At 34.8% G+C, this 27,787-nt stretch overlaps 7 protein-coding genes and 2 long non-coding RNA genes across 9 annotated transcripts in view; all 9 read right to left on the bottom strand.

The window, feature by feature from the left end:
• Nucleotides 1-848: 848 nt before the first annotated feature.
• Nucleotides 849-1,646, bottom strand: LOC9319594 (peptidyl-prolyl cis-trans isomerase CYP19-1). The gene has a single exon (XM_002883481.2). It carries the CDS (start codon nucleotides 1,512-1,514, stop codon nucleotides 1,059-1,061), a length of 456 nt encoding a protein of 151 aa, XP_002883527.1. The 5' UTR covers nucleotides 1,515-1,646; the 3' UTR covers nucleotides 849-1,058.
• Nucleotides 1,647-1,773: 127 nt separating this feature from the next.
• On the bottom strand, nucleotides 1,774-2,569 carry LOC110230407 (defensin-like protein 259; the record flags this gene model as incomplete). The annotated part of the gene is made up of 2 exons (XM_021033214.1): nucleotides 1,774-2,055; nucleotides 2,527-2,569. Coding segments are annotated over 2 exons (240 nt in total), but the record flags the coding sequence as incomplete, so codon positions are not given.
• A 324-nt stretch (nucleotides 2,570-2,893) lies between these two features.
• Nucleotides 2,894-3,592, bottom strand: LOC110230408. The gene is made up of 2 exons (XR_002333515.1): nucleotides 3,429-3,592; nucleotides 2,894-3,323 (listed from the first exon to the last, which is right to left on the bottom strand). It is a non-coding gene; the product is annotated as an uncharacterized LOC110230408 (long non-coding RNA).
• A 7,500-nt stretch (nucleotides 3,593-11,092) lies between these two features.
• LOC9319593 (peptidyl-prolyl cis-trans isomerase CYP19-1) lies at nucleotides 11,093-11,959 on the bottom strand. Its single transcript, XM_002883480.2, has one exon. It carries the CDS (start codon nucleotides 11,822-11,824, stop codon nucleotides 11,303-11,305), a length of 522 nt encoding a protein of 173 aa, XP_002883526.1. The 5' UTR covers nucleotides 11,825-11,959; the 3' UTR covers nucleotides 11,093-11,302.
• Nucleotides 11,960-12,083: 124 nt separating this feature from the next.
• LOC110230406 (defensin-like protein 259) lies at nucleotides 12,084-12,878 on the bottom strand (the record flags this gene model as incomplete). The annotated part of the gene is made up of 2 exons (XM_021033213.1): nucleotides 12,084-12,365; nucleotides 12,836-12,878. Coding segments are annotated over 2 exons (240 nt in total), but the record flags the coding sequence as incomplete, so codon positions are not given.
• A 341-nt stretch (nucleotides 12,879-13,219) lies between these two features.
• Nucleotides 13,220-13,940, bottom strand: LOC110230409. The gene is made up of 2 exons (XR_002333516.1): nucleotides 13,756-13,940; nucleotides 13,220-13,650 (listed from the first exon to the last, which is right to left on the bottom strand). It is a non-coding gene; the product is annotated as an uncharacterized LOC110230409 (long non-coding RNA).
• Nucleotides 13,941-21,414: 7,474 nt separating this feature from the next.
• LOC110229722 (peptidyl-prolyl cis-trans isomerase CYP19-1-like) lies at nucleotides 21,415-22,096 on the bottom strand. The gene is made up of 2 exons (XM_021030465.1): nucleotides 21,927-22,096; nucleotides 21,415-21,861 (listed from the first exon to the last, which is right to left on the bottom strand). Exons 1-2 carry the CDS (start codon nucleotides 22,080-22,082, stop codon nucleotides 21,625-21,627), a joined length of 393 nt encoding a protein of 130 aa, XP_020886124.1. The 5' UTR covers nucleotides 22,083-22,096; the 3' UTR covers nucleotides 21,415-21,624.
• A 233-nt stretch (nucleotides 22,097-22,329) lies between these two features.
• On the bottom strand, nucleotides 22,330-23,619 carry LOC9319592 (defensin-like protein 259). The gene is made up of 2 exons (XM_021031000.1): nucleotides 23,497-23,619; nucleotides 22,330-22,611 (listed from the first exon to the last, which is right to left on the bottom strand). Exons 1-2 carry the CDS (start codon nucleotides 23,552-23,554, stop codon nucleotides 22,415-22,417), a joined length of 255 nt encoding a protein of 84 aa, XP_020886659.1. The 5' UTR covers nucleotides 23,555-23,619; the 3' UTR covers nucleotides 22,330-22,414.
• A 2,546-nt stretch (nucleotides 23,620-26,165) lies between these two features.
• LOC110229637 (putative defensin-like protein 257) overlaps nucleotides 26,166-27,787 on the bottom strand; it is an 8,095-nt gene continuing 6,473 nt past the window's right edge. The window contains exon 3 of the mRNA XM_021030239.1: nucleotides 26,166-26,308. Coding sequence (XP_020885898.1) covers nucleotides 26,166-26,308 — 143 coding nt within the window. The remainder of the gene's footprint in view (nucleotides 26,309-27,787) is intronic.

Below are 27,787 nucleotides of genomic sequence, written 5' to 3'. Positions count from 1 at the left end.
GCGACAAGTTGGTGATTGATGGTATTGTATTTTGACAATGATGACTATGGAGTAGAAGAAGAAGAAACCGTCTCTTTGAGGTCAAGATTATCACTGGCAAAGAAGAACAGGCCTCAAGATTCCCTCCTTTAGTGGTTATAGAATGTTCAACAATCAAAGCTAGTGGCTTAGAGTTTTAAATTGGTTTTCGATTATGATTATCAATCTTGTAATACATAAGAGAGTATAACGTTTGGAAGAATTGATAGATAATTTTTATTGATAAAAAGTTGATTATAATGCGATTATTATTACAAACATTCACATTTGCCAAGGCGTAGGTTGCAGAATCCTCCCTTGGGACACTGAAAACTACAGTCGATGTCCCTCTTGCAAGATGGGGCTTTGTTCAATGTGTCATCAGTGGCTATGTACTGTGGACTTGCGGCGGCACCTTCAATTAATTAATATATCATCAACTCGGTCAGCTTTCTTGCTTCTGCTCCAAGATCTTCTCATCCAACATTTGCATAAACAAAATGGCTTTAAAGATTAGAAATTTCATCCACTAATAAAAGTTCAAAGGAAATACAAGGGATTTATCTAAAAATTTAGCATGACTTCCAGTTATCACTTTTGCTATAATTCATATCTTTTTACTTTAACTTCATAAATTAATTTTCCCGTACGTAGTATGGGGTAAGAATACTAGTTATTATATAAAAGCAAATTCCTACAACTGTTGACAAATTAAAGAAAAGAAACTTAATAGATGTGATGACGAAAATGAAAATCAAGAGTGGGAGCTTGAGAGAAGCTTTCTTCATTTTCAACTTTGCTTTGGATTTTTGATTTATAAAAAATTTTAGTGTCGTGAAAGTTTGATATGTATTCGTAGTCTCTTTAGCCATACATTTATAATGTGGCAACTGGCAAATCAAGTTCAGTCCGTTGCCGGTACTGGTCAAGATTTGGAGGTGTGTTTTTTTATTTTTTTTAGCAAACTCAAATCCAAACAACGAACAAAAACACACCAAGCATGCTACCATTGTAGTGATAGGATAAAAAAACTCTCAAATCTATGAAATTTGACCACAGTCGGCGATCACCACGGTCTTGGAAGGCTTCCCGTTATAAGTTACTACATCTTCCATAATGCTCTCTACCACATCTATTCCTTCAACAACTTGGCCGAACACGACGTGCACGTCGTCGAGTGGAAAACACTTCTGCATACAGATCATGAACCTAGAATCGTTGGTGTCTGGACCACCATTGGCCATAGAGAGGACACCCGGACCGTCCCCGACAATGATGTCTCCTCCACATAACATCAATTTGCGGGACACAAAGTGAATGCGTGATCCCTTGTAGTACAGTGGCTTACCACTCTTCCCGATGCCTTTCTCGCCGGTACAGAGGGCTCGGAAGTTCTCGGCCGTCCTTGGTGTCGTGTCGGCGAAGAGCTCCATCACAATCCGACCAGCCAGTTTGTCGTCGACGGTCATATCAAAGAAAACCTTAGGATTAGCCATTTTCGCGAGGAAGGATTCGTATAAAGAGCGAGAACTAGTTTCAATGGATAAAGATGGAAGAAGTCGACCGTCTATAATAAAGTAAACGTGTAGGAGACCTAGAAGCTTCTAGGTTAAATCAAATCTGACTAGGGTTAACTATAGAATAGTAAACGGTTTATATTGTATATATATCCAAAGACTAAATCAATTTGAAAAAGAAAAAAAATGATTTTCTATTTTTAAAAGATTTTATCTGTGAACACAATTGGTAAAAATGATTTTATATTTTTTTAAAAAGATTTTATCTGTGAATACAATTGGTAAATTTTTATTGATAAAAGTTGATTATAATACGATTATTATTACAAACATTCACATCTGCCTAGGCGTTGGTTGCAGAATCCTCCCTTGGGACACTGAAAACTACAGTCGATGTCCCTCTTGCAAGATGGGACTTTGTTCAATGCGTCATCGGTGTCTACGTACTGTGGACTTGCGGCGGCACCTTCGATTAATATATCATCAACTCCGGTCAGCTTTCTTGCTTCTGCTCCAAGATCTTCTCATCCATCATTTGCATAAACAAAATGGCTTTAAAGGTTAGAATTTTCATCCACTAATAAAATTTCAAAAGAAAAACAAGGGATTGATCTATAAATAAAAATCAAGATCCAACCAAAATTTTGTTACTTGATAAATGTTATTTTCCACCAAAAATGAATCAAAACCTAGAAATGCATTATCACTACGCTCTTAAAACTTATCAAATTGCAAAAAAATAATATAATTATTACTTAAAAATTCCGGAATGAATATGTTTTCACGACAATCATAGATATTCAGTTAGTATGATTTTCTTATATTTTTATGTATTAGTTCTTTTAATAATATAATGGAAAAGTTTATAAAAACATGATTTATGATGCTACTTTTTGTTTCTGTCACTTGTAACAAAAACAACTTCCTACACCTTTTTTTTTGGTATTATTCTTACAATTGTTGGCAAACGAAAAAAAAAAAAAAAACTTACTAGATGTGATGACCAAAATAAAAATCAAGAGTGGGAGCTTGAGAGACACTACAAGAAAACTGGATTTTAGCGACTACACTAAAAGTCGCTAAATGGTGGGTTACGACTAAATAGCGACTAATTCATGTAGTCGTAAATCGAGAGTCGCTAAAATAAATAGTCGTAAAAATAGTCGCTAATTAGCGACTATTTTACGACTAATATTCGTAGTCGTAAAAGTAGTCGTAGCGTAGTCGCCAAATTTAATGACTATTTGACGACTATTTTACGACTGTGATCTTATTTATACAAATCAAACAAAATAAAAATAAATTTTTTTATTCATATATATATATATATATTTATATTTATAGATTTCGTGAAAAGATTTTTTTTAATTAATAAATATATTTGTATTAATAAAGAACCCAAACCGGGAATGGTTAAGAGTTACCAAATTGAATCAATTACAAAACCCCGGTTGAACCGGATGCTAAAAACACAAAAAAAAAACCCTAATCACACATAACAGTCTTTAGCCGCCGCCTCAGTCTTCAGCCGCCGCCTGTGTCTTCAGCCGGATTTCGTTTGCCGACGAGTCCAGTTGCCGGCTGCAACCTAACCGGTGGAGGGTTAGAACCGGCACTCCACCCGCGGTACAAGCCTTTTGCTCCGCCACCGTCTCCTTAGAACTCTTCCGTCGCCGGATTTATTTTTCTGTCTCCTTAGTACTTTAACGGCGTCTCTCGGCTAAGTAGTGGTGTCGCCGTGGCAGTCATGTGCGTCCGTCGATGTTCGGCCTCGTCATTGACACAGATCTGCGATGAAACCTATTTAATTATCAAACTTCCCCAGATCTATCTCCATATTTGAATAACGATGTGTTGGGAAATCTAGCGATCTGATGAATTCATGAAACATACCTTCTAGAACTCATCAATTAATCTTCTGGGCTTTGCAATTTTTCTTCAACTTGACGAAAAGAAGAAGGAGACAACGAGAGAAGAGAAGAAAAACAGAAAAGAAAAAAGAAGTGATTTGCGTGGAAAGGAAAGACAAGATGAGGAGAGGAGGAAAAAAGAAAGGAAAAATAATTAGAGGATTATGTCCATTGGATTGACTCTATCAACGGTTGATGATAAACCAAAGGGAATCTTTGTCATTTAGGATCAACCAATGAGAGACTTTTCTCTTTTTTTTCTTTTTTTTTTGATAAATTTTGTTATTGTACTATAGTTTTTATGTTATAATTTAGATATAGGGGTTTAAGATTTGTAAAGTATTAGATATGATTTAGATTTAAAATCATTTATATTTTTAAATCTGAAAATTTTGATTGTTTTAAGTGTTTAATTTCAGTTTTGAATATAAACATATTATGGGACTTTTAAAAAATTAAATCAAACACTTTAAAACAAATTCACAATTTTCAGATTTATAAATTCAAAACATTATATATATAATAGTTACATCATCCGTTTTTTTTTGTCGGTTACATTATTCGTTTAGAGGTATATTGTGATTTATAATTTAAAAAGTGAATAAATTTAAACAAAATATTTGTATATAGTTTAAAATGGTTTTATTTTGATTTTGTGGTTTATGATTTAATTTATATGATTAAAAGTTTAAAGATTTAAGGTTTAGAGTTTATTTTAGGGTTCAAATTCTGTTTAAAGAAATTTCAAAACCATTAGTTAACATCATATATTTATAACTAAATAGTTTTTGGAAAGATTAATTTATATGTAAATAATAAATAGTTTTACATATTTTTTTATTATTATACATATATAATGGTTATATTTTGGTTGAATGGTTTACTATTTAATTTTTATATATATACATTACAAGAGTTAAAAATTTAATGTTTAGGGTTTGAAGTATAGGGTTTGAGATTTAGGTTTAAAATTTGATTAAAACAAATAAGATTTTGAAAACTATAATTTTTTTTAAGTATTAGACCTCAGTTTTTGGATATATTATAGTAAGTAGATAGTTTTTTGAGTTTAGAGATTTAGAGTTTTGTGTTTTAGGTTTAGAGAAATGGGTGAATTTTGATTGTATAGATATTTATGGCGACTAAATAGCGACTACAAAGCTACCAAATGGCGACTACGCTTTGTAGTCGCATAAAACCGGTATACCAACACCAAAACGGTTAACACGTGTTTATTAGTCACCAAATTAACGACTATTTTGCGTCTATTAGTTTTTGTATGCAATGTAGTCATAAAATAGTCGCTAAATTACGACTAAATTACCGACTACTGTCTTCGGTCGTAAAAAAGCGACTAATAGACGACTAAATATTTGTAGTCGTAAAATAGTCGCCAAATAGTCGCTATGTAGTCACCACCATTGGGCCTGGTCAATGGGCGGGCCTGATCCTTATTAAATCTCTTTGAGTACTCTTTTAGTGTATGCCATTTGATGCACAAGGATTCCATTATTCACGTACTCAGGTTGTAATCCCAAACAGAACTTAATTATTGCCTAGGTCTTTCAAATGTTTGGTCGATTACCCAGAGGTTTAAATCATTCATATACACTGCTATGATTACAAATCCTTTGTTTGCAAACTTCTTGATAAAAATACATAGACTGATCGGATCGTTTTTATAGCCTTCTCTGATGAGATATTCGCTTAACCGGTTATACCACATACGTCCGCTTTGTTTCAGTCCATATAAGGATTTGTCCAGCCTTATGCAGTGCTGTTCTCGAGAATCTTTCTTATCTTTGAGCTCAATACCCTATGGTAATCTCATATATTATCCAGTGGACTTATATAAATATGCAGGCATTACATCCAATAGCCGCAAATCTTTCTCTTTTATATAGCCAGACTTAGCAAAAATTTAAATGTCTTAGCATCCACCACAGGGGAGTATATCTCCTCTATTTTTGGTCTTTGTGTGAATCCTTGTGCGACAAGCCGTGTTTGATATATTACGCTTTCACTATGTTTATTTCACATAATCACAAAGACTCATTTGTCCCACTGGCTTTACATTGAATGGTGTCCTTTGTATTGGACCAAACACATTCTTCTTCTTAATGATTCTTAGCTCCACGTTTTATGGTCTTGTACCATTTTAAGCAATCAGGTCTTTGAGTGCACTCTAGTATAGACGTGGGCTCCTGATCCTCATTCATTTCAGTTGCTACCTTGTGCGCAAATATATTATCATTGATGTCGACATCTTTTCGGTTCCATTGTATTCTAGACATGATATAGTTTAATTATAGAGATCTCTTTACACCTTTTTAGGACCTTGAGGTTTGGCGTCCCAAACCTCATTGATTGGTACCTTAGGGTTATGTCTATTAGCCGGCCATGTCTATGGTTTCTTGAACCTTCTCGGCTTCCCTTGCACATTTCTTTGATTTCCGAGGGTTCTTGTCTTTGGAACCTTTTGGGTCTACCACGTTTCTTACTTGTTTTAGCCTCTATAGAAACTTGATTGTGTTCCTTGTGAACATCAATACGTACTGGTGCATTACAAGCTGGTATGTACGATTTTGTTACTCTCTTTGGGTCATTATAGGAATCTTGGCAACTGTTTTAGCTAGCTTTTGCAGATATATAGTCTTTTGGATCTCTGATGGAGTCCGAGGATCTTGCCATGTGAAGGATGTTTGATTCCATGTAAGTTCTTTGACCAGCTTGTTAGTCTCTCCACCCAGTGTTGGGAAAACGGATTCATTGAGATGACAATCCTTGAATCTGGCCTTTGGCTCGAGATACTTAATGATGGTGGGAGAATCATTGTTAACGTATATTCCCATCCCCTTTTGAGGTCCCATCATTTGCTCTCTGTGGTGGTGCAATGGGTACATAGACTGAACACCCAAATGTCTTAAGATGGGAAACGTCTGGCTCATGACCCGTTAGCAATTGGGATGGGGAATATCTATGCTCACTAGAATGGCCTGATGCGTATAAGCTCTTGTTACATGTAATATTGTGTGTCCCCAAGCAGCTACTGTGAGTTCAAGTATGGACATGTGCCACGGGGTATACTACTCTCCCCCTCATGGACATACTGTAGCCATAAAACACTTGGGACATAATTTACCAGCATTATCTAGACATATAGTCTTAAGTATGTGGGCTCACAGACTTATGGTCTGGGCCAGCAATCTAGCAAACACCAAGTTTCTAGTTGCTTTGACTAGTGATGACCTTAGTATGGGTTTCCCTTGTGTACATGCTACACACGTGAGGTCCTTAAGGAGTGTGCCTTTTTGATTTTAATATCAGCTTTACGCATCATGTTAGAACCAGGCTGGCCAAGCCGGTCATGCCATTAGTGAATTTCTCAGTAAACCCTTTTGTTTACTGTATTAGTCTCTATCATATTGACCTTGGCATAGTAAAGGTCTATGACGCGGGTATAGTCTCTAAGACCTTCTTATGGTCTTGGGTGCTCTTAGTAATATATGGGAATCCTTTGTTCCCTTCACCCTTAGTTTCAATGTGGAAACTATTCAAACACATTTCTTTGAAACTCAACAAGCCCCTTTGAGCTGGGTGAATATGAAGCATCTGAGGATGCGTGCCCTTGGGAATATGGGCCTGCCATGGGCCTACCGTTAGCCTTCACTAAATTTAGCTATACCCGCAATTTGGCTAATGAACCATGTATTTGTTTATTGAATTCTCATAATCATCTATCTCATGGTCGAAATCTTCTTCACCATCGTGATGAACTAAATGAGCTTCTTGATTCTTTTCAAACTCTCTTGATAGAGATCAACGAGATGCTTAGGTGTCCTGCACGTCTTAGTCCAATGGTTTCCCCATTCCTCATCAGTGGCAAACAAGTTTATTTGAGTGTTGTGGTTTGGGTATACCGTGGCCTACCTCGATTACGACCAAAGTCGGGTCGGTGGCCTTAACCATATGAATAGTTTCCTTGATCATATAAATTATAATTTCCACTTCTACCACGTTCATTCCATTTACCATGACTGTGGCCATGATACTTATCTCTTTGGACGTGGTTAGACTCTTTAGTTTCTTTAGGCTCTTCAGCCCAACGGGCTTCTGATAATGGGGTAGGACCAGGAGGTCTCATTTCACTATTTATAACTCATTGTTTTGCTCAGCAAGTAGCATATCAGAATCAATGTTCTCATCACGGTTTCTCCAAAGCCTCACTCCTTAGCACTCTCTACAGAGGAGTCCTCCCCAAAAACAAGAGTTTAGACTTGCATATGTGGTAAAAACTTTTTTCACGATATTGTTGCTGAGGCAATATATTGTTTGTGTGAAAGGTCGAGAATGCTTTCTCTAGCAAGTCATTCTCAGTAACTTCCTCACCACGGAATCTCAGTATTGACACTATTTTAAATAGTGCTGAGTTATACTCATTCATGGATTTGAATTCCTGGAATCTGAGATTCTCCCGATCGAATCGGGCTTTTGGTTAATAGCACCGTTCTTTGGTGGTTATATTGATTTTTTTTTTTCAACTCTGTCCTGAGGTCCAGAGGATTGTTAATAGTGAGGTACTGATTTTGAGACTCTCATTGAGGTGATGGCGTATGTTAGTAATCGCCTTATATCTTTCTCTTCTGGTGACATTGTTTCCTTCCATAATAGATTCACCAAGCCCTTTTTCCTTTAGGACAATCTCAGTGTCCAAAGCCCATTTTAAATAATTGTCACCAGAGGCATTGAGTGCCGTGTATTCATAATAGTTGATTTCTGATATCTATAATATATAGAGTTAAATGAGAACTCATGTAATCGGTTAGACCAAGTCATGCGGTATTTAAGACCGAGCCATGCTTGTCTTCAGCAAGTGTTTTCTAAACAATCATGTTATATATATATATATATATATGGATGAAATCAACCCTAGAAGATTGATCTAGTATGCAACAACCAAACAATCGGATCATACTAGATTAGGATATTAGGATTTTGCGGTTAAGTTTTAGGGTTTTAGCATCCGCGATTTATAGTACTAGGGTTTTTGCTAGGATTTTGGTTTTATGTATGGAACTTTCTATTTATGGAAACTTTCCTTATATGGAACTTTCCTTTTATGGAAAATTTCTATTTCTCGTCTAGAAAGAAATCCTAAACAATTATGTACTTTAGTGTTTTGGAATATTTCCTTATGGAGGGGTTTCCTATTTTGGTAACTTTCCATTTTGGGAAACTTGCTATTTTAGGGAACCTTTTATTTTGGGAAACTTGCTATTTTACGAAACTTTTTATTTCTGGAAACTTTCCATTTATGGGAAGCTTGATCTTAAACCGTGACTTAGGGTTTATTAAACCGGTTTAACCTAGGATTTAGGGTTTCGGTTTACTTTCGGTTTAACCTAGGGTTTATATTAAAACATTCAATCTATCATGCCATTAAACATCTTTCCATTCACTAACTTCTCAATTAATTCTCCAATCATAAATCAAATCACATGTGCCAATTTTCATGCAAATTTTATCTTATCAAACTTTAATTGGATCATGTATATAAAGCATAATAAATAAATAGCACTTATCTTAATTGGAGAACTGAAACAGAGACCCGAGATCTGATACGGAGATTGGAAACAGTTATGTCTCTTAGCTGGTTGGGACCTCCTACAAAATCTCAATATATATAATCATGATTCCTGAGAAACTTAGAATTTTGCTCATGGAAACATGGCTATTACATTAATCATCAACTTAGCCAAATAATAAAATAACAAACATATGTCTTCCACGGGAAGCCATAATTGAAATCAACATATGGAATAACTAAAGACATGAACGATTATATTTCCTAACAAACAAGATCTCGTCTTCGTAATAATTAAATCAACAGATATCAATTATTTAAAGCATGATTCCATAAAACAGTTGAGCATGAATCGATCATGGGGTGAAACAAATCATAGAATTATTAACATGTATAGTCGTATAGAGAAAATAAAGATCTGGAACCAAACGTTTATTGAAAAGGAATAATCATATGTAATTAAATAAACAATAGTTAACATAATAACATCATCGGAAGTGGTATATTAAAGCGTGAGCATATATGAATTATTCACCCCACGTTATGATAAAAACTGTGACTGCCGAGAATAAAATTATGAATACTTATCTAGATTTTGTTGAGATAGAAGATCGGAGACGCCACGTGGACGGAGACATAACTAGTTAGAGATTTCAGTGGAGATCCCGATTTTCTCAGATGTTTAGGGTTTTGGTTTTTGTGAGAGAGATTTAGGGTTTCAGGATTTTTAGCTTTTAGGGTGAGAGGCTATCGTGCTGATAACGTGTTGTGAACTGTGTATTTCATTAATAGAATAAGAGATATATATACAAGGATAATAGCAGGATACACAGAATAAGGTAAAACCCTAATGGGTCATGAGCCGGTTATGGAGTCCATCCATATGGTTTATTACAATATTTAGTTATTTTAAAAATCTCAAACTTATTCGTTTGCCCCTAATAATTTTTCTATTTTGGCCGAACTAAACCTTTCAAGTTTAGTTAGTGTTGGAACTAATTCGGCTAAGTCAATGCAAAGTTGGAGATATATTTGGCCAATGAGTAAGTGAAAGTTTTTTTTGCCAAAATCTGTAAGTAATACAAAAAAGTTTTAACTTGATCATTAGAGTTTTAGCCACTGAGACAACTTGGAGAGTCACATTTCAATGAAGTACGCAAAAATAAGGTACTTCTGCAAACTGATATGGAACCGTAAATGAATAAAAAAAAAGATGCGACAAGTTGGTGATTGATGGTATTGTATTTTGACAATGATGACTATGGAGTAGAAGAAGAAGAAACCGTCTCTTTGAGGTCAAGATTATCACTGGCAAAGAAGAACAGGCCTCAAGATTCCCTCCTTTAGTGGTTATAGAATGTTCAACAATCAAAGCTAGTGGCTTAGAGTTTTAAATTGGTTTTCGATTATGATTATCAATCTTGTAATACATAAGAGAGTATAACGTTTGGAAGAATTGATAGATAATTTTTATTGATAAAAAGTTGATTATAATGCGATTATTATTACAAACATTCACATTTGCCAAGGCGTAGGTTGCAGAATCCTCCCTTGGGACACTGAAAACTACAGTCGATGTCCCTCTTGCAAGATGGGGCTTTGTTCAATGTGTCATCAGTGGCTATGTACTGTGGACTTGCGGCGGCACCTTCAATTAATTAATATATCATCAACTCGGTCAGCTTTCTTGCTTCTGCTCCAAGATCTTCTCATCCAACATTTGCATAAACAAAATGGCTTTAAAGATTAGAAATTTCATCCACTAATAAAAGTTCAAAGGAAATACAAGGGATTTATCTAAAAATTTAGCATGACTTCCAGTTATCACTTTTGCTATAATTCATATCTTTTTACTTTAACTTCATAAATTAATTTTCCCGTACGTAGTATGGGGTAAGAATACTAGTTATTATATAAAAGCAAATTCCTACAACTGTTGACAAATTAAAGAAAAGAAACTTAATAGATGTGATGACGAAAATGAAAATCAAGAGTGGGAGCTTGAGAGAAGCTTTCTTCATTTTCAACTTTGCTTTGGATTTTTGATTTATAAAAAATTTTAGTGTCGTGAAAGTTTGATATGTATTCGTAGTCTCTTTAGCCATACATTTATAATGTGGCAACTGGCAAATCAAGTTCAGTCCGTTGCCGGTACTGGTCAAGATTTGGAGGTGTGTTTTTTTATTTTTTTTAGCAAACTCAAATCCAAACAACGAACAAAAACACACCAAGCATGCTACCATTGTAGTGATAGGATAAAGAAACTCTCAAATCTATGAAATTTGACCACAGTCGGCGATCACCACGGTCTTGGAAGGCTTCCCGTTATAAGTTACTACATCTTCCATAATGCTCTCTACCACATCTATTCCTTCAACAACTTGGCCGAACACGACGTGCACGTCGTCGAGTGGAAAACACTTCTGCATACAGATCATGAACCTAGAATCGTTGGTGTCTGGACCACCATTGGCCATAGAGAGGACACCCGGACCGGTGTGCTTCTTTATATAGTTCTCATCCTCGAATAATTCGCCATAGATCGATTCGCCTCCGGATCCGTCCCCGACAATGATGTCTCCTCCACATAACATCAATTTGCGGGACACAAAGTGAATGCGTGATCCCTTGTAGTACAGTGGCTTACCACTCTTCCCGATGCCTTTCTCGCCGGTACAGAGGGCTCGGAAGTTCTCGGCCGTCCTTGGTGTCGTGTCGGCGAAGAGCTCCATCACAATCCGACCAGCCAGTTTGTCGTCGACGGTCATATCAAAGAAAACCTTAGGATTAGCCATTTTCGCGAGGAAGGATTCGTATAAAGAGCGAGAACTAGTTTCAATGGATAAAGATGGAAGAAGTCGACCGTCTATAATAAAGTAAACGTGTAGGAGACCTAGAAGCTTCTAGGTTAAATCAAATCTGACTAGGGTTAACTATAGAATAGTAAACGGTTTATATTGTATATATATCCAAAGACTAAATCAATTTGAAAAAGAAAAAAAATGATTTTCTATTTTTAAAAGATTTTATCTGTGAACACAATTGGTAAAAATGATTTTATATTTTTTTAAAAAGATTTTATCTGTGAATACAATTGGTAAATTTTTATTGATAAAAGTTGATTATAATACGATTATTATTACAAACATTCACATCTGCCTAGGCGTTGGTTGCAGAATCCTCCCTTGGGACACTGAAAACTACAGTCGATGTCCCTCTTGCAAGATGGGACTTTGTTCAATGCGTCATCGGTGTCTACGTACTGTGGACTTGCGGCGGCACCTTCGATTAATATATCATCAACTCCGGTCAGCTTTCTTGCTTCTGCTCCAAGATCTTCTCATCCATCATTTGCATAAACAAAATGGCTTTAAAGGTTAGAATTTTCATCCACTAATAAAATTTCAAAAGAAAAACAAGGGATTGATCTATAAATAAAAATCAAGATCCAACCAAAATTTTGTTACTTGATAAATGTTATTTTCCACCAAAAATGAATCAAAACCTAGAAATGCATTATCACTACGCTCTTAAAACTTATCAAATTGCAAAAAAATAATATAATTATTACTTAAAAATTCCGGAATGAATATGTTTTCACGACAATCATAGATATTCAGTTAGTATGATTTTCTTATATTTTTATGTATTAGTTCTTTTAATAATATAATGGAAAAGTTTATAAAAACATGATTTATGATGCTACTTTTTGTTTCTGTCACTTGTAACAAAAACAACTTCCTACACCTTTTTTTTGGTATTATTCTTACAATTGTTGGCAAACGAAAAAAAAACAAAAAACTTACTAGATGTGATGACCAAAATAAAAATCAAGAGTGGGAGCTTGAGAGACACTACAAGAAAACTGGATTTTAGCGACTACACTAAAAGTCGCTAAATAGTCGCTAAATGGTGGGTTACGACTAAATAGCGACTAATTCATGTAGTCGTAAATCGAGAGTCGCTAAAATAAATAGTCGTAAAAATAGTCGCTAATTAGCGACTATTTTACGACTAATATTCGTAGTCGTAAAAGTAGTCGTAGCGTAGTCGCCAAATTTAATGACTATTTGACGACTATTTTACGACTGTGATCTTATTTATACAAATCAAACAAAATAAAAATAAATTTTTTTATTCATATATATATATATATATATATATTTATATTTATAGATTTCGTGAAAAGATTTTTTTTAATTAATAAATATATTTGTATTAATAAAGAACCCAAACCGGGAATGGTTAAGAGTTACCAAATTGAATCAATTACAAAACCCCGGTTGAACCGGATGCTAAAAACACAAAAAAAAAAACCCTAATCACACATAACAGTCTTTAGCCGCCGCCTCAGTCTTCAGCCGCCGCCTGTGTCTTCAGCCGGATTTCGTTTGCCGACGAGTCCAGTTGCCGGCTGCAACCTAACCGGTGGAGGGTTAGAACCGGCACTCCACCCGCGGTACAAGCCTTTTGCTCCGCCACCGTCTCCTTAGAACTCTTCCGTCGCCGGATTTATTTTTCTGTCTCCTTAGTACTTTAACGGCGTCTCTCGGCTAAGTAGTGGTGTCGCCGTGGCAGTCATGTGCGTCCGTCGATGTTCGGCCTCGTCATTGACACAGATCTGCGATGAAACCTATTTAATTATCAAACTTCCCCAGATCTATCTCCATATTTGAATAACGATGTGTTGGGAAATCTAGCGATCTGATGAATTCATGAAACATACCTTCTAGAACTCTTCAATTAATCTTCTGGGCTTTGCAATTTTTCTTCAACTTGACGAAAAGAAGAAGGAGACAACGAGAGAAGAGAAGAAAAACAGAAAAGAAAAAAGAAGTGATTTGCGTGGAAAGGAAAGACAAGATGAGGAGAGGAGGAAAAAAGAAAGGAAAAATAATTAGAGGATTATGTCCATTGGATTGACTCTATCAACGGTTGATGATAAACCAAAGGGAATCTTTGTCATTTAGGATCAACCAATGAGAGACTTTTCTCTTTTTTTTCTTTTTTTTTTGATAAATTTTGTTATTGTACTATAGTTTTTATGTTATAATTTAGATATAGGGGTTTAAGATTTGTAAAGTATTAGATATGATTTAGATTTAAAATCATTTATATTTTTAAATCTGAAAATTTTGATTGTTTTAAGTGTTTAATTTCAGTTTTGAATATAAACATATTATGGGACTTTTAAAAAATTAAATCAAACACTTTAAAACAAATTCACAATTTTCAGATTTATAAATTCAAAACATTATATATATAATAGTTACATCATCCGTTTTTTTTTGTCGGTTACATTATTCGTTTAGAGGTATATTGTGATTTATAATTTAAAAAGTGAATAAATTTAAACAAAATATTTGTATATAGTTTAAAATGGTTTTATTTTGATTTTGTGGTTTATGATTTAATTTATATGATTAAAAGTTTAAAGATTTAAGGTTTAGAGTTTATTTTAGGGTTCAAATTCTGTTTAAAGAAATTTCAAAACCATTAGTTAACATCATATATTTATAACTAAATAGTTTTTGGAAAGATTAATTTATATGTAAATAATAAATAGTTTTACATATTTTTTTATTATTATACATATATAATGGTTATATTTTGGTTGAATGGTTTACTATTTAATTTTTATATATATACATTACAAGAGTTAAAAATTTAATGTTTAGGGTTTGAAGTATAGGGTTTGGGATTTAGGTTTAAAATTTGATTAAAACAAATAAGATTTTGAAAACTATAATTTTTTTTAAGTATTAGACCTCAGTTTTTGGATATATTATAGTAAGTAGATAGTTTTTTGAGTTTAGAGATTTAGAGTTTTGTGTTTTAGGTTTAGAGAAATGGGTGAATTTTGATTGTATAGATATTTATGGCGACTAAATAGCGACTACAAAGCTACCAAATGGCGACTACGCTTTGTAGTCGCATAAAACCGGTATACCAACACCAAAACGGTTAACACGTGTTTATTAGTCACCAAATTAACGACTATTTTGCGTCTATTAGTTTTTGTATGCAATGTAGTCATAAAATAGTCGCTAAATTACGACTAAATTACCGACTACTGTCTTCGGTCGTAAAAAAGCGACTAATAGACGACTAAATATTTGTAGTCGTAAAATAGTCGCCAAATAGTCGCTATGTAGTCACCACCATTGGGCCTGGTCAATGGGCGGGCCTGGTCCTTATTAAATCTCTTTGAGTACTCTTTTAGTGTATGCCATTTGATGCACAAGGATTCCATTATTCACGTACTCAGGTTGTAATCCCAAACAGAACTTAATTATTGCCTAGGTCTTTCAACTGTTTGGTCGATTACCCAGAGGTTTAAATCATTCATATACACTGCTATGATTACAAATCCTTTGTTTGCAAACTTCTTGATAAAAATACATAGACTGATCGGATCGTTTTTATAGCCTTCTCTGATGAGATATTCGCTTAACCGGTTATACCACATACGTCCGCTTTGTTTCAGTCCATATAAGGATTTGTCCAGCCTTATGCAGTGCTGTTCTCGAGAATCTTTCTTATCTTTGAGCTCAATACCCTATGGTAATCTCATATATTATCCAGTGGACTTATATAAATATGCAGGCATTACATCCAATAGCCGCAAATCTTTCTCTTTTATATAGCCAGACTTAGCAAAAATTTAAATGTCTTAGCATCCACCACAGGGGAGTATATCTCCTCTATTTCTGGTCTTTGTGTGAATCCTTGTGCGACAAGCCGTGTTTGATATATTACGCTTTCACTATGTTTATTTCACATAATCACAAAGACTCATTTGTCCCACTGGCTTTACATTGAATGGTGTCCTTTGTATTGGACCAAACACATTCTTCTTCTTAATGATTCTTAGCTCCACGTTTTATGGTCTTGTACCATTTTAAGCAATCAGGTCTTTGAGTGCACTCTAGTATAGACGTGGGCTCCTGATCCTCATTCATTTCAGTTGCTACCTTGTGCGCAAATATATTATCATTGATGTCGACATCTTTTCGGTTCCATTGTATTCTAGACATGATATAGTTTAATTATAGAGATCTCTTTACACCTTTTTAGGACCTTGAGGTTTGGCGTCCCAAACCTCATTGATTGGTACCTTAGGGTTATGTCTATTAGCCGGCCATGTCTATGGTTTCTTGAACCTTCTCGGCTTCCCTTGCACATTTCTTTGATTTCCGAGGGTTCTTGTCTTTGGAACCTTTTGGGTCTACCACGTTTCTTACTTGTTTTAGCCTCTATAGCAACTTGATTGTGTTCCTTGTGAACATCAATACGTACTGGTGCATTACAAGCTGGTATGTACGATTTTGTTACTCTCTTTGGGTCATTATAGGAATCTTGGCAACTGTTTTAGCTAGCTTTTGCAGATATATAGTCTTTTGGATCTCTGATGGAGTCCGAGGATCTTGCCATGTGAAGGATGTTTGATTCCATGTAAGTTCTTTGACCAGCTTGTTAGTCTCTCCACCCAGTGTTGGGAAAACGGATTCATTGAGATGACAATCCTTGAATCTGGCCTTTGGCTCGAGATACTTAATGATGGTGGGAGAATCATTGTTAACGTATATTCCCATCCCCTTTTGAGGTCCCATCATTTGCTCTCTGTGGTGGTGCAATGGGTACATAGACTGAACACCCAAATGTCTTAAGATGGGAAACGTCTGGCTCATGACCCGTTAGCAATTGGGATGGGGAATATCTATGCTCACTAGAATGGCCTGATGCGTATAAGCTCTTGTTACATGTAATATTGTGTGTCCCCAAGCAGCTACTGTGAGTTCAAGTATGGACATGTGCCACGGGGTATACTACTCTCCCCCTCATGGACATACTGTAGCCATAAAACACTTGGGACATAATTTACCAGCATTATCTAGACATATAGTCTTAAGTATGTGGGCTCACAGACTTATGGTCTGGGCCAGCAATCTAGCAAACACCAAGTTTCTAGTTGCTTTGACTAGTGATGACCTTAGTATGGGTTTCCCTTGTGTACATGCTACACACGTGAGGTCCTTAAGGAGTGTGCCTTTTTGATTTTAATATCAGCTTTACGCATCATGTTAGAACCAGGCTGGCCAAGCCGGTCATGCCATTAGTGAATTTCTCAGTAAACCCTTTTGTTTACTGTATTAGTCTCTATCATATTGACCTTGGCATAGTAAAGGTCTATGACGCGGGTATAGTCTCTAAGACCTTCTTATGGTCTTGGGTGCTCTTAGTAATATATGGGAATCCTTTGTTCCCTTCACCCTTAGTTTCAATGTGGAAACTATTCAAACACATTTCTTTGAAACTCAACAAGCTCCTTTGAGCTGGGTGAATATGAAGCATCTGAGGATGCGTGCCCTTGGGAATATGGGCCTGCCATGGGCCTACCGTTAGCCTTCACTAAATTTAGCTATACCCGCAATTTGGCTAATGAACCATGTATTTGTTTATTGAATTCTCATAATCATCTATCTCATGGTCGAAATCTTCTTCACCATCGTGATGAACTAAATGAGCTTCTTGATTCTTTTCAAACTCTCTTGATAGAGATCAACGAGATGCTTAGGTGTCCTGCACGTCTTAGTCCAATGGTTTCCCCATTCCTCATCAGTGGCAAACAAGTTTATTTGAGTGTTGTGGTTTGGGTATACCGTGGCCTACCTCGATTACGACCAAAGTCGGGTCGGTGGCCTTAACCATATGAATAGTTTCCTTGATCATATAAATTATAATTTCCACTTCTACCACGTTCATTCCATTTACCATGACTGTGGCCATGATACTTATCTCTTTGGACGTGGTTAGACTCTTTAGTTTCTTTAGGCTCTTCAGCCCAACGGGCTTCTGATAATGGGGTAGGACCAGGAGGTCTCATTTCACTATTTATAACTCATTGTTTTGCTCAGCAAGTAGCATATCAGAATCAATGTTCTCATCACGGTTTCTCCAAAGCCTCACTCCTTAGCACTCTCTACAGAGGAGTCCTCCCCAAAAACAAGAGTTTAGACTTGCATATGTGGTAAAAACTTTTTTCACGATATTGTTGCTGAGGCAATATATTGTTTGTGTGAAAGGTCGAGAATGCTTTCTCTAGCAAGTCATTCTCAGTAACTTCCTCACCACGGAATCTCAGTATTGACACTATTTTAAATAGTGCTGAGTTATACTCATTCATGGATTTGAATTCCTGGAATCTGAGATTCTCCCGATCGAATCGGGCTTTTGGTTAATAGCACCGTTCTTTGGTGGTTATATTGATTTTTTTTTTTTCAACTCTGTCCTGAGGTCCAGAGGATTGTTAATAGTGAGGTACTGATTTTGAGACTCTCATTGAGGTGATGGCGTATGTTAGTAATCGCCTTATATCTTTCTCTTCTGGTGACATTGTTTCCTTCCATAATAGATTCACCAAGCCCTTTTTCCTTTAGGACAATCTCAGTGTCCAAAGCCCATTTTAAATAATTGTCACCAGAGGCATTGAGTGCCGTGTATTCATAATAGTTGATTTCTGATATCTATAATATATAGAGTTAAATGAGAACTCATGTAATCGGTTAGACCAAGTCATGCGGTATTTAAGACCGAGCCATGCTTGTCTTCAGCAAGTGTTTTCTAAACAATCATGTTATATATATATATATATATGGATGAAATCAACCCTAGAAGATTGATCTAGTATGCAACAACCAAACAATCGGATCATACTAGATTAGGATATTAGGATTTCGCGGTTAAGTTTTAGGGTTTTAGCATCCGCGATTTATAGTACTAGGGTTTTTGCTAGGATTTCGGTTTTATGTATGGAACTTTCTATTTATGGAAACTTTCCTTATATGGAACTTTCCTTTTATGGAAAATTTCTATTTCTCGTCTAGAAAGAAATCCTAAACAATTATGTACTTTAGTGTTTTGGAATATTTCCTTATGGAGGGGTTTCCTATTTTGGTAACTTTCCATTTTGGGAAACTTGCTATTTTAGGGAACCTTTTATTTTGGGAAACTTGCTATTTTACGAAACTTTTTATTTCTGGAAACTTTCCATTTATGGGAAGCTTGATCTTAAACCGTGACTTAGGGTTTATTAAACCGGTTTAACCTAGGATTTAGGGTTTCGGTTTACTTTCGGTTTAACCTAGGGTTTATATTAAAACATTCAATCTATCATGCCATTAAACATCTTTCCATTCACTAACTTCTCAATTAATTCTCCAATCATAAATCAAATCACATGTGCCAATTTTCATGCAAATTTTATCTTATCAAACTTTAATTGGATCATGTATATAAAGCATAATAAATAAATAGCACTTATCTTAATTGGAGAACTGAAACAGAGACCCGAGATCTGATACGGAGATTGGAAACAGTTATGTCTCTTAGCTGGTTGGAACCTCCTACAAAATCTCAATATATATAATCATGATTCCTGAGAAACTTAGAATTTTGCTCATGGAAACATGGCTATTACATTAATCATCAACTTAGCCAAATAATAAAATAACAAACATATGTCTTCCACGGGAAGCCATAATTGAAATCAACATATGGAATAACTAAAGACATGAACGATTATATTTCCTAACAAACAAGATCTCGTCTTCGTAATAATTAAATCAACAGATATCAATTATTTAAAGCATGATTCCATAAAACAGTTGAGCATGAATCGATCATGGGGTGAAACAAATCATAGAATTATTAACATGTATAGTCGTATAGAGAAAATAAAGATCTGGAACCAAACGTTTATTGAAAAGGAATAATCATATGTAATTAAATAAACAATAGTTAACATAATAACATCATCGGAAGTGGTATATTAAAGCGTGAGCATATATGAATTATTCACCCCACGTTATGATAAAAACTGTGACTGCCGAGAATAAAATTATGAATACTTATCTAGATTTTGTTGAGATAGAAGATCGGAGACGCCACGTGGACGGAGACATAACTAGTTAGAGATTTCAGTGGAGATCCCGATTTTCTCAGATGTTTAGGGTTTTGGTTTTTGTGAGAGAGATTTAGGGTTTCAGGATTTTTAGCTTTTAGGGTGAGAGGCTATCGTGCTGATAACGTGTTGTGAACTGTGTATTTCATTAATAGAATAAGAGATATATATACAAGGATAATAGCAGGATACACAGAATAAGGTAAAACCCTAATGGGTCATGAGCCGGTTATGGAGTCCATCCATATGGTTTATTACAATATTTAGTTATTTTAAAAATCTCAAACTTATTCGTTTGCCCCTAATAATTTTTCTATTTTGGCCGAACTAAACCTTTCAAGTTTAGTTAGTGTTGGAACTAATTCGGCTAAGTCAATGCAAAGTTGGAGATATATTTGGCCAATGAGTAAGTGAAAGTTTTTTTTGCCAAAATCTGTAAGTAATACAAAAAAGTTTTAACTTGATCATTAGAGTTTTAGCCACTGAGACAACTTGGAGAGTCACATTTCAATGAAGTACGCAAAAATAAGGTACTTCTGCAAACTGATATGGAACCGTAAATAAAAAAAAAGATGCGACAAGTTGGTGATTGATGGTATTGTATTTTGACAATGATGACTATGGAGTAGAAGAAGAAGAAACCGTCTCTTTGAGGTCAAGATTATCACTGGCAAAGAAGAACAGGCCTCAAGATTCCCTCCTTTAGTGGTTATAGAATGTTCAACAATCAAAGCTAGTGGCTTAGAGTTTTAAATTGGTTTTCGATTATGATTATCAATCTTGTAATACATAAGAGAGTATAACGTTTGGAAGAATTGATAGATAATTTTTATTGATAAAAAGTTGATTATAATGCGATTATTATTACAAACATTCACATTTGCCAAGGCGTAGGTTGCAGAATCCTCCCTTGGGACACTGAAAACTACAGTCGATGTCCCTCTTGCAAGATGGGGCTTTGTTCAATGTGTCATCAGTGGCTATGTACTGTGGACTTGCGGCGGCACCTTCAATTAATTAATATATCATCAACTCGGTCAGCTTTCTTGCTTCTGCTCCAAGATCTTCTCATCCAACATTTGCATAAACAAAATGGCTTTAAAGATTAGAAATTTCATCCACTAATAAAAGTTCAAAGGAAATACAAGGGATTTATCTAAAAATTTAGCATGACTTCCAGTTATCACTTTTGCTATAATTCATATCTTTTTACTTTAACTTCATAAATTAATTTTCCCGTACGTAGTATGGGGTAAGAATACTAGTTATTATATAAAAGCAAATTCCTACAACTGTTGACAAATTAAAGAAAAGAAACTTAATAGATGTGATGACGAAAATGAAAATCAAGAGTGGGAGCTTGAGAGAAGCTTTCTTCATTTTCAACTTTGCTTTGGATTTTTGATTTATAAAAAATTTTAGTGTCGTGAAAGTTTGATATGTATTCGTAGTCTCTTTAGCCATACATTTATAATGTGGCAACTGGCAAATCAAGTTCAGTCCGTTGCCGGTACTGGTCAAGATTTGGAGGTGTGTTTTTTTATTTTTTTTAGCAAACTCAAATCCAAACAACGAACAAAAACACACCAAGCATGCTACCATTGTAGTGATAGGATAAAAAAACTCTCAAATCTATGAAATTTGACCACAGTCGGCGATCACCACGGTCTTGGAAGGCTTCCCGTTATAAGTTACTACATCTTCCATAATGCTCTCTACCACATCTATTCCTTCAACAACTTGGCCGAACACGACGTGCACGTCGTCGAGTGGAAAACACTTCTGCATACAGATCATGAACCTAGAATCGTTGGTGTCTGGACCACCATTGGCCATAGAGAGGACACCCGGACCGTCCCCGACAATGATGTCTCCTCCACATCGAATAATTCGCCATAGATCGATTCGCCTCCGGATCCGTCCCCGACAATGATGTCTCCTCCACATAACATCAATTTGCGGGACACAAAGTGAATGCGTGATCCCTTGTAGTACAGTGGCTTACCACTCTTCCCGATGCCTTTCTCGCCGGTACAGAGGGCTCGGAAGTTCTCGGCCGTCCTTGGTGTCGTGTCGGCGAAGAGCTCCATCACAATCCGACCAGCCAGTTAACTAGTTTCAATGGATAAAGATGGAAGAAGTCGACCGTCTATAATAAAGTAAACGTGTAGGAGACCTAGAAGCTTCTAGGTTAAATCAAATCTGACTAGGGTTAACTATAGAATAGTAAACGGTTTATATTGTATATATATCCAAAGACTAAATCAATTTGAAAAAGAAAAAAAATGATTTTCTATTTTTAAAAGATTTTATCTGTGAACACAATTGGTAAAAATGATTTTATATTTTTTTAAAAAGATTTTATCTGTGAATACAATTGGTAAATTTTTATTGATAAAAGTTGATTATAATACGATTATTATTACAAACATTCACATCTGCCTAGGCGTTGGTTGCAGAATCCTCCCTTGGGACACTGAAAACTACAGTCGATGTCCCTCTTGCAAGATGGGACTTTGTTCAATGCGTCATCGGTGTCTACGTACTGTGGACTTGCGGCGGCACCTTCGATTAATATATCATCAACTCCGGTCAGCTTTCTTGCTTCTGCTCCAAGATCTTCTCATCCATCATTTGCATAAACAAAATGGCTTTAAAGGTTAGAATTTTCATCCACTAATAAAATTTCAAAAGAAAAACAAGGGATTGATCTATAAATAAAAATCAAGATCCAACCAAAATTTTGTTACTTGATAAATGTTATTTTCCACCAAAAATGAATCAAAACCTAGAAATGCATTATCACTACGCTCTTAAAACTTATCAAATTGCAAAAAAATAATATAATTATTACTTAAAAATTCCGGAATGAATATGTTTTCACGACAATCATAGATATTCAGTTAGTATGATTTTCTTATATTTTTATGTATTAGTTCTTTTAATAATATAATGGAAAAGTTTATAAAAACATGATTTATGATGCTACTTTTTGTTTCTGTCACTTGTAACCAGTGTTCAAGAAAGCGCTAGGCGCTAAGCGGGCGGTGACCCAGTGCCTAGCGCCTAGAACGTCTAATCGGGGCCTAGGCGATTTTTTAGGCGGTTTAGACGTTTATAACATAAAATATTATAAATATGATATTATATATAAAAGTTATATAAAATGTCTATATAAAACTAAAAATTATGAAATTATAAACAAAACTAGATAAAACATTTATTTATATTTATATTAAACAATATATAAATATGTATAACTATATATATAAATAAAACTCTAATTAAAATTGAAAAAAATATATTAAACAAGATCTATGTAACTTTAGGCGGTCAAGACGGTTATCTAGGCGTCGCATGAGAGCCTAGCGCCTAGTCGGTGCCTAGGCGACCGCCTAGACCGCTTTTTAGAACACTGCTTGTAACAAAAACAACTTCCTACACCTTTTTTTTTGGTATTATTCTTACAATTGTTGGCAAACGAAAAAAAAACAAAAAACTTACTAGATGTGATGACCAAAATAAAAATCAAGAGTGGGAGCTTGAGAGAAGCGTTCTTCATTTTCAAATTTTCAGAGTGGGAGCTTTTGATTTTCCAAAGTTTAGTCTCGTGAAAGTTTGCTATGTATTCGCAGTCTTTAGCCATACATTTATAACTAGGATCGGACCCGCGGTCAACCGCGGGAGAATATTGGTTTACATACGTTGCGTTTAATATTGTGTGTGTTTTTTAGTAGAACGAATCGTGTAGTATACTTATAAATATTCATAATAACGAATTGTAGAGAAAATGTAAAATTGTTTATAAATATACTCATGGTATTAATTATGATTTACAAAATAGAATTTTGTGTTTTAAAATTCTAAAATTAGACGATTTATGGGAATTAGAGCAGTCAAAATAGGTCAAAAACCGCGGGTCGAGCCCGCATCATCTCACTATGGAGCAGATTTGGGAAAATATATTAAACCCGCAAATAAGCGGGCCACATGGATTAATTCGCAGTGGGTCATAGGTTTAATCGGTTTTCATCGTCCGCGGGTTGACGGATCAGCCCGCATATTAGTATTTATTGATAAAATTATAATTTATTCAAAATGTGGTAATTTAAACAAACTTTTAATAGTATTTTGATTTATTTTAGTAGTATTTTAAATTTTGGTTACTTTAAAATTATTTAAACAAAATCCATGGACAATCCCGCAAATCCGCATACATTCGCGGGACGGGTTTGTATTTCATATATGCTACCCGCGGGTCGTGCGGACCGACTAACTACAAGTCAAAATATTTTTTGTCTATCGCAAAACAGACTTAACAGGACGAATCAACTCGCTTTGACAGTTCTAATGGGAATATTATTTAGTCATACAACAAAATGAAGTTTGGACATAGTAATAATAGAATATGTATCTTATTTGTTAGATGAGAGATTGAAAGATGAAGTATAATGATTAAAAATTAATTATTATTTTTCATGATTCACAAAATTTAATAAATACTTATCATCTTGTTGAATAATTCTAAAATCATATTCAAGAAATCTTTATAAATTGAAAATTAAACTTCTTTGGTAAGCTATAGGTATGAAAATATCATAATTTCGATTTAATCTAATTAAATTAAAATTAGTTACATGGATTTCATATCTATTTAATTTACATGACCAAAATAAAAATATATATTTAATTTACACGATCAAAATAAAAATATCAATTTAATTTATAAAACAGATGGGTTATTTGTGATAAATTTTCTAGAAATCTTTAGAAGCAAATAAAATATCTTTCAATTAATTATAATTGGCTAAAATGAGCGAAATTAATGACAAAAACGTTGATTGTTATGGAATTAGTCCCAAAAATATATGAACAAATTTATTATACGTAATTAATGTATAATATTGTTTGGAATATGCTTTTATTATTAGTTACCATAAGTACAATCAGATTTTATTTGATTTCCATAAATATTTGATTCTATTTCGATTTTTCATTATTAATTCGAATTTATATTCTAAAAAAATTTCAAAGATCCGATTTCAGAATTTTGGGTCAATTTTCTGATTTTAACCCGACCCATTTTCATTTGTACTTCTCTTTTAATAGTATAGAGATGTGGCAAATCAAGTTCTGTCTGTTGCCAGTTTCTGGTCAAGATTGCAAATGTATTATTTTACTAAATATGTATTAAGGGTCAATCAAGAATTATTAGTCAAATCTTAATCGTTAAAATTTAAAAGATATTTCTGTAATTGGTCATTTGTATTTTGACCAGAAAAGCAAACCATAAATTTTTGAACAAAGTATATGGTGCTATATTTTAAATTTAGTAGTAATCAAATATTTTCATGTGGAATTTCAAATATCTTTGTAAAAGATTGTAGGTTCAACGAAACTCGAAAAACTGACAAAAACTCAAAATGGTAAAACATTTACTTGGCTAAAATTGTGGAATATTCAGTGGAATAGTGTTATGTAAAAATAAGAAAGAAAATTATTGTAAAAAATATTGTACTGCTACTCTTTTAATCCTTTGATTATAGATTCTCATAATCTGATTTTTGTTTTATATCACTTCTTCAAAGTTTTAATCCGGCTTGATTTGTTGGTTACCTTAACTATTGCGTTTTTAAAGATAGTATTATCGGTATGATATTACAGTTTCCTTCTCCTATGTATCATTGTTTTTGTGTATAAAAGTTTTAGTGACATGTTAGTTTTTAGTTTGATATATGATTCTTTTGTTTTTCCTCTAGATAGATAATTTATCTTTTTCTTTTTGATAAAATGTGATAGATAAATACTTTATCAGTATTCAGTATTCCATAGTTCATATTTAGGTTTATGCATTTAGTTATTTAAAAAGCCGTTCGAATTCGGGCTTGGAAGAGGAATCCATACCTGAATCAGTTGTTGTTCTAGATACTGATGATAGTGGTGAAGTAAAAGAAACAGTGTTTAGAAGTTAAGATTACCATTGGCAAAGAAACAATCGATGGGTCAAGTGTAGACTTTGAATACTAATGAAATACTCTTTTTCAGAGTGAATTTGGATTAAGCTTTATAATTATATACATTGCAATGCGAATGAGAGTATTAAGTATTAAGCTTTATAATTTGGTTAATTTTATTGATAAAAGTAGAATAGAATGCGATTAATACAAAACTAGCTAGAAACAATCACATGTGCCAAGGCGATCATTACAGAATCCTCCCTTTGGACATTCAAAGCTGCAATCAACATCCCTCTTGCAAGGTGGGGCTTGCAGCAACGCACTGGCCGTGCCGGCGTAGTTTGTCAAAGTTATGATTGCTAGAACTTAGAATATAAAGAACAACACTTCTTTATTAGATTTAGAAACTCTCACAAAACTAAATCTCTTCTCTCTAAGTCTCATGAAACATCCTTCCATGGACCCTTGTATTATATAGAACTTGGACATCTCCCAAGTCTATTAGGATTAGGTAAAACACAAACTCTATCTAGATACTTTATCATTATCTAAAACATATTTGTGAATATCCTTACTTATCTCTAGAAGCTTCTTCTTCTAAGAGATAACTTCTTCTTTAAGTCTTGAATTATCCAACATTCTCCCCCTTAATTCCAACTTGAATTTTGGGAGTCTTGATCTCTTCAACACCGATTAGGTCCCGCATTTCCTTGAACTTGAATCTTCCCAATGGCTTGGTAAGAATGTCCGCCTTTTGGACCTCTCCGGGTACATGCTCAACTTCGATTTGTCCGTCTTCCACACATTCCCGAATAAAATGATACTTCGAAAGTATGTGCTTACTTCTCCCATGAAACACCGGATTCTTGGTCAAAGCTATAGCCGATTTATTGTCAATCCTTAGTAAGACCTTCTCGCCTTCAACGCTTAGTATCTCACTCAACAATTCTTTAAGCCATATAGCTTGTTTCGCGGCTTCCGTAGCTGCCATGAATTCCGCTTCGCATGAGGACAATGCGACCTTAGGTTGCTTTTGCGATGTCCAAGTAATCGGTGATGAACCAAAGTAGAAAACGTGTCCCGAGGTGCTTCTTCCGTCGTCAATATCAACATTGTGACTACTATCACTATATCCGGTGATTCTCCTTGACCCGTCTCTCTTGAAAAACAAACCAAAGTTTGTTGTTCCTCTTACATACCTTAATATATGCTTGACCGCAATCCCATGAGAATTTCTTGGACTTTGCATATACCGGCTTAGAACTCCAACAGCAAAGGAGAGATCCGGTCTTGTGTGTAGGAGGTACCTAAGACAACCAATGGTTCGTCTATACTCGGTTGCATCAATCTCTGGTTCTTCTTCCAACTTGTTGATCTTTTGACTTGGATGCATTGGTGTATGAGTCAAGTTACACGATTCCATCTTAGCATTAATAAGAATTCCTTGAGCGTATCTTTCTTGCTTTATCTTTATCCCATCCACTCCTTGAATCACTTCTATGCCAAGATAATACGTTAACTTCCCTAGGTCCGACATCTCGAATTTCTTTGACATATCTTCTTTGAATTTGTTGATGACCTTAAGTGTGGTTCCCGTCACAAACAAATCATCCACGTAGATAGCCACAATCAAGACGTCCTTCTTGTCGTTCTTCCGATATACCATCGGTTCCTTGATACACTTGTTGAAGCCCATCTCTCTTAAGACTTGGTCGCGTTTTACATTCCATGCTCTAGGAGCTTGTCGTAAGCCGTATAGAGCCTTGTAAAGTCGATACACTCGATCTTCCTCACCTTTCTTCACAAAACCTTCCGGTTGAGTTACGTAGACTAACTCC

This window comes from Arabidopsis lyrata (assembly GCF_000004255.2).
Source record: "Arabidopsis lyrata subsp. lyrata unplaced genomic scaffold ARALYscaffold_3, whole genome shotgun sequence".
NCBI lineage: Eukaryota > Viridiplantae > Streptophyta > Magnoliopsida > Brassicales > Brassicaceae > Arabidopsis > Arabidopsis lyrata.
The sequence above is the reverse complement of the archived record's forward strand: the minus strand, read 5'-3'. Positions and strand labels throughout refer to the sequence as shown.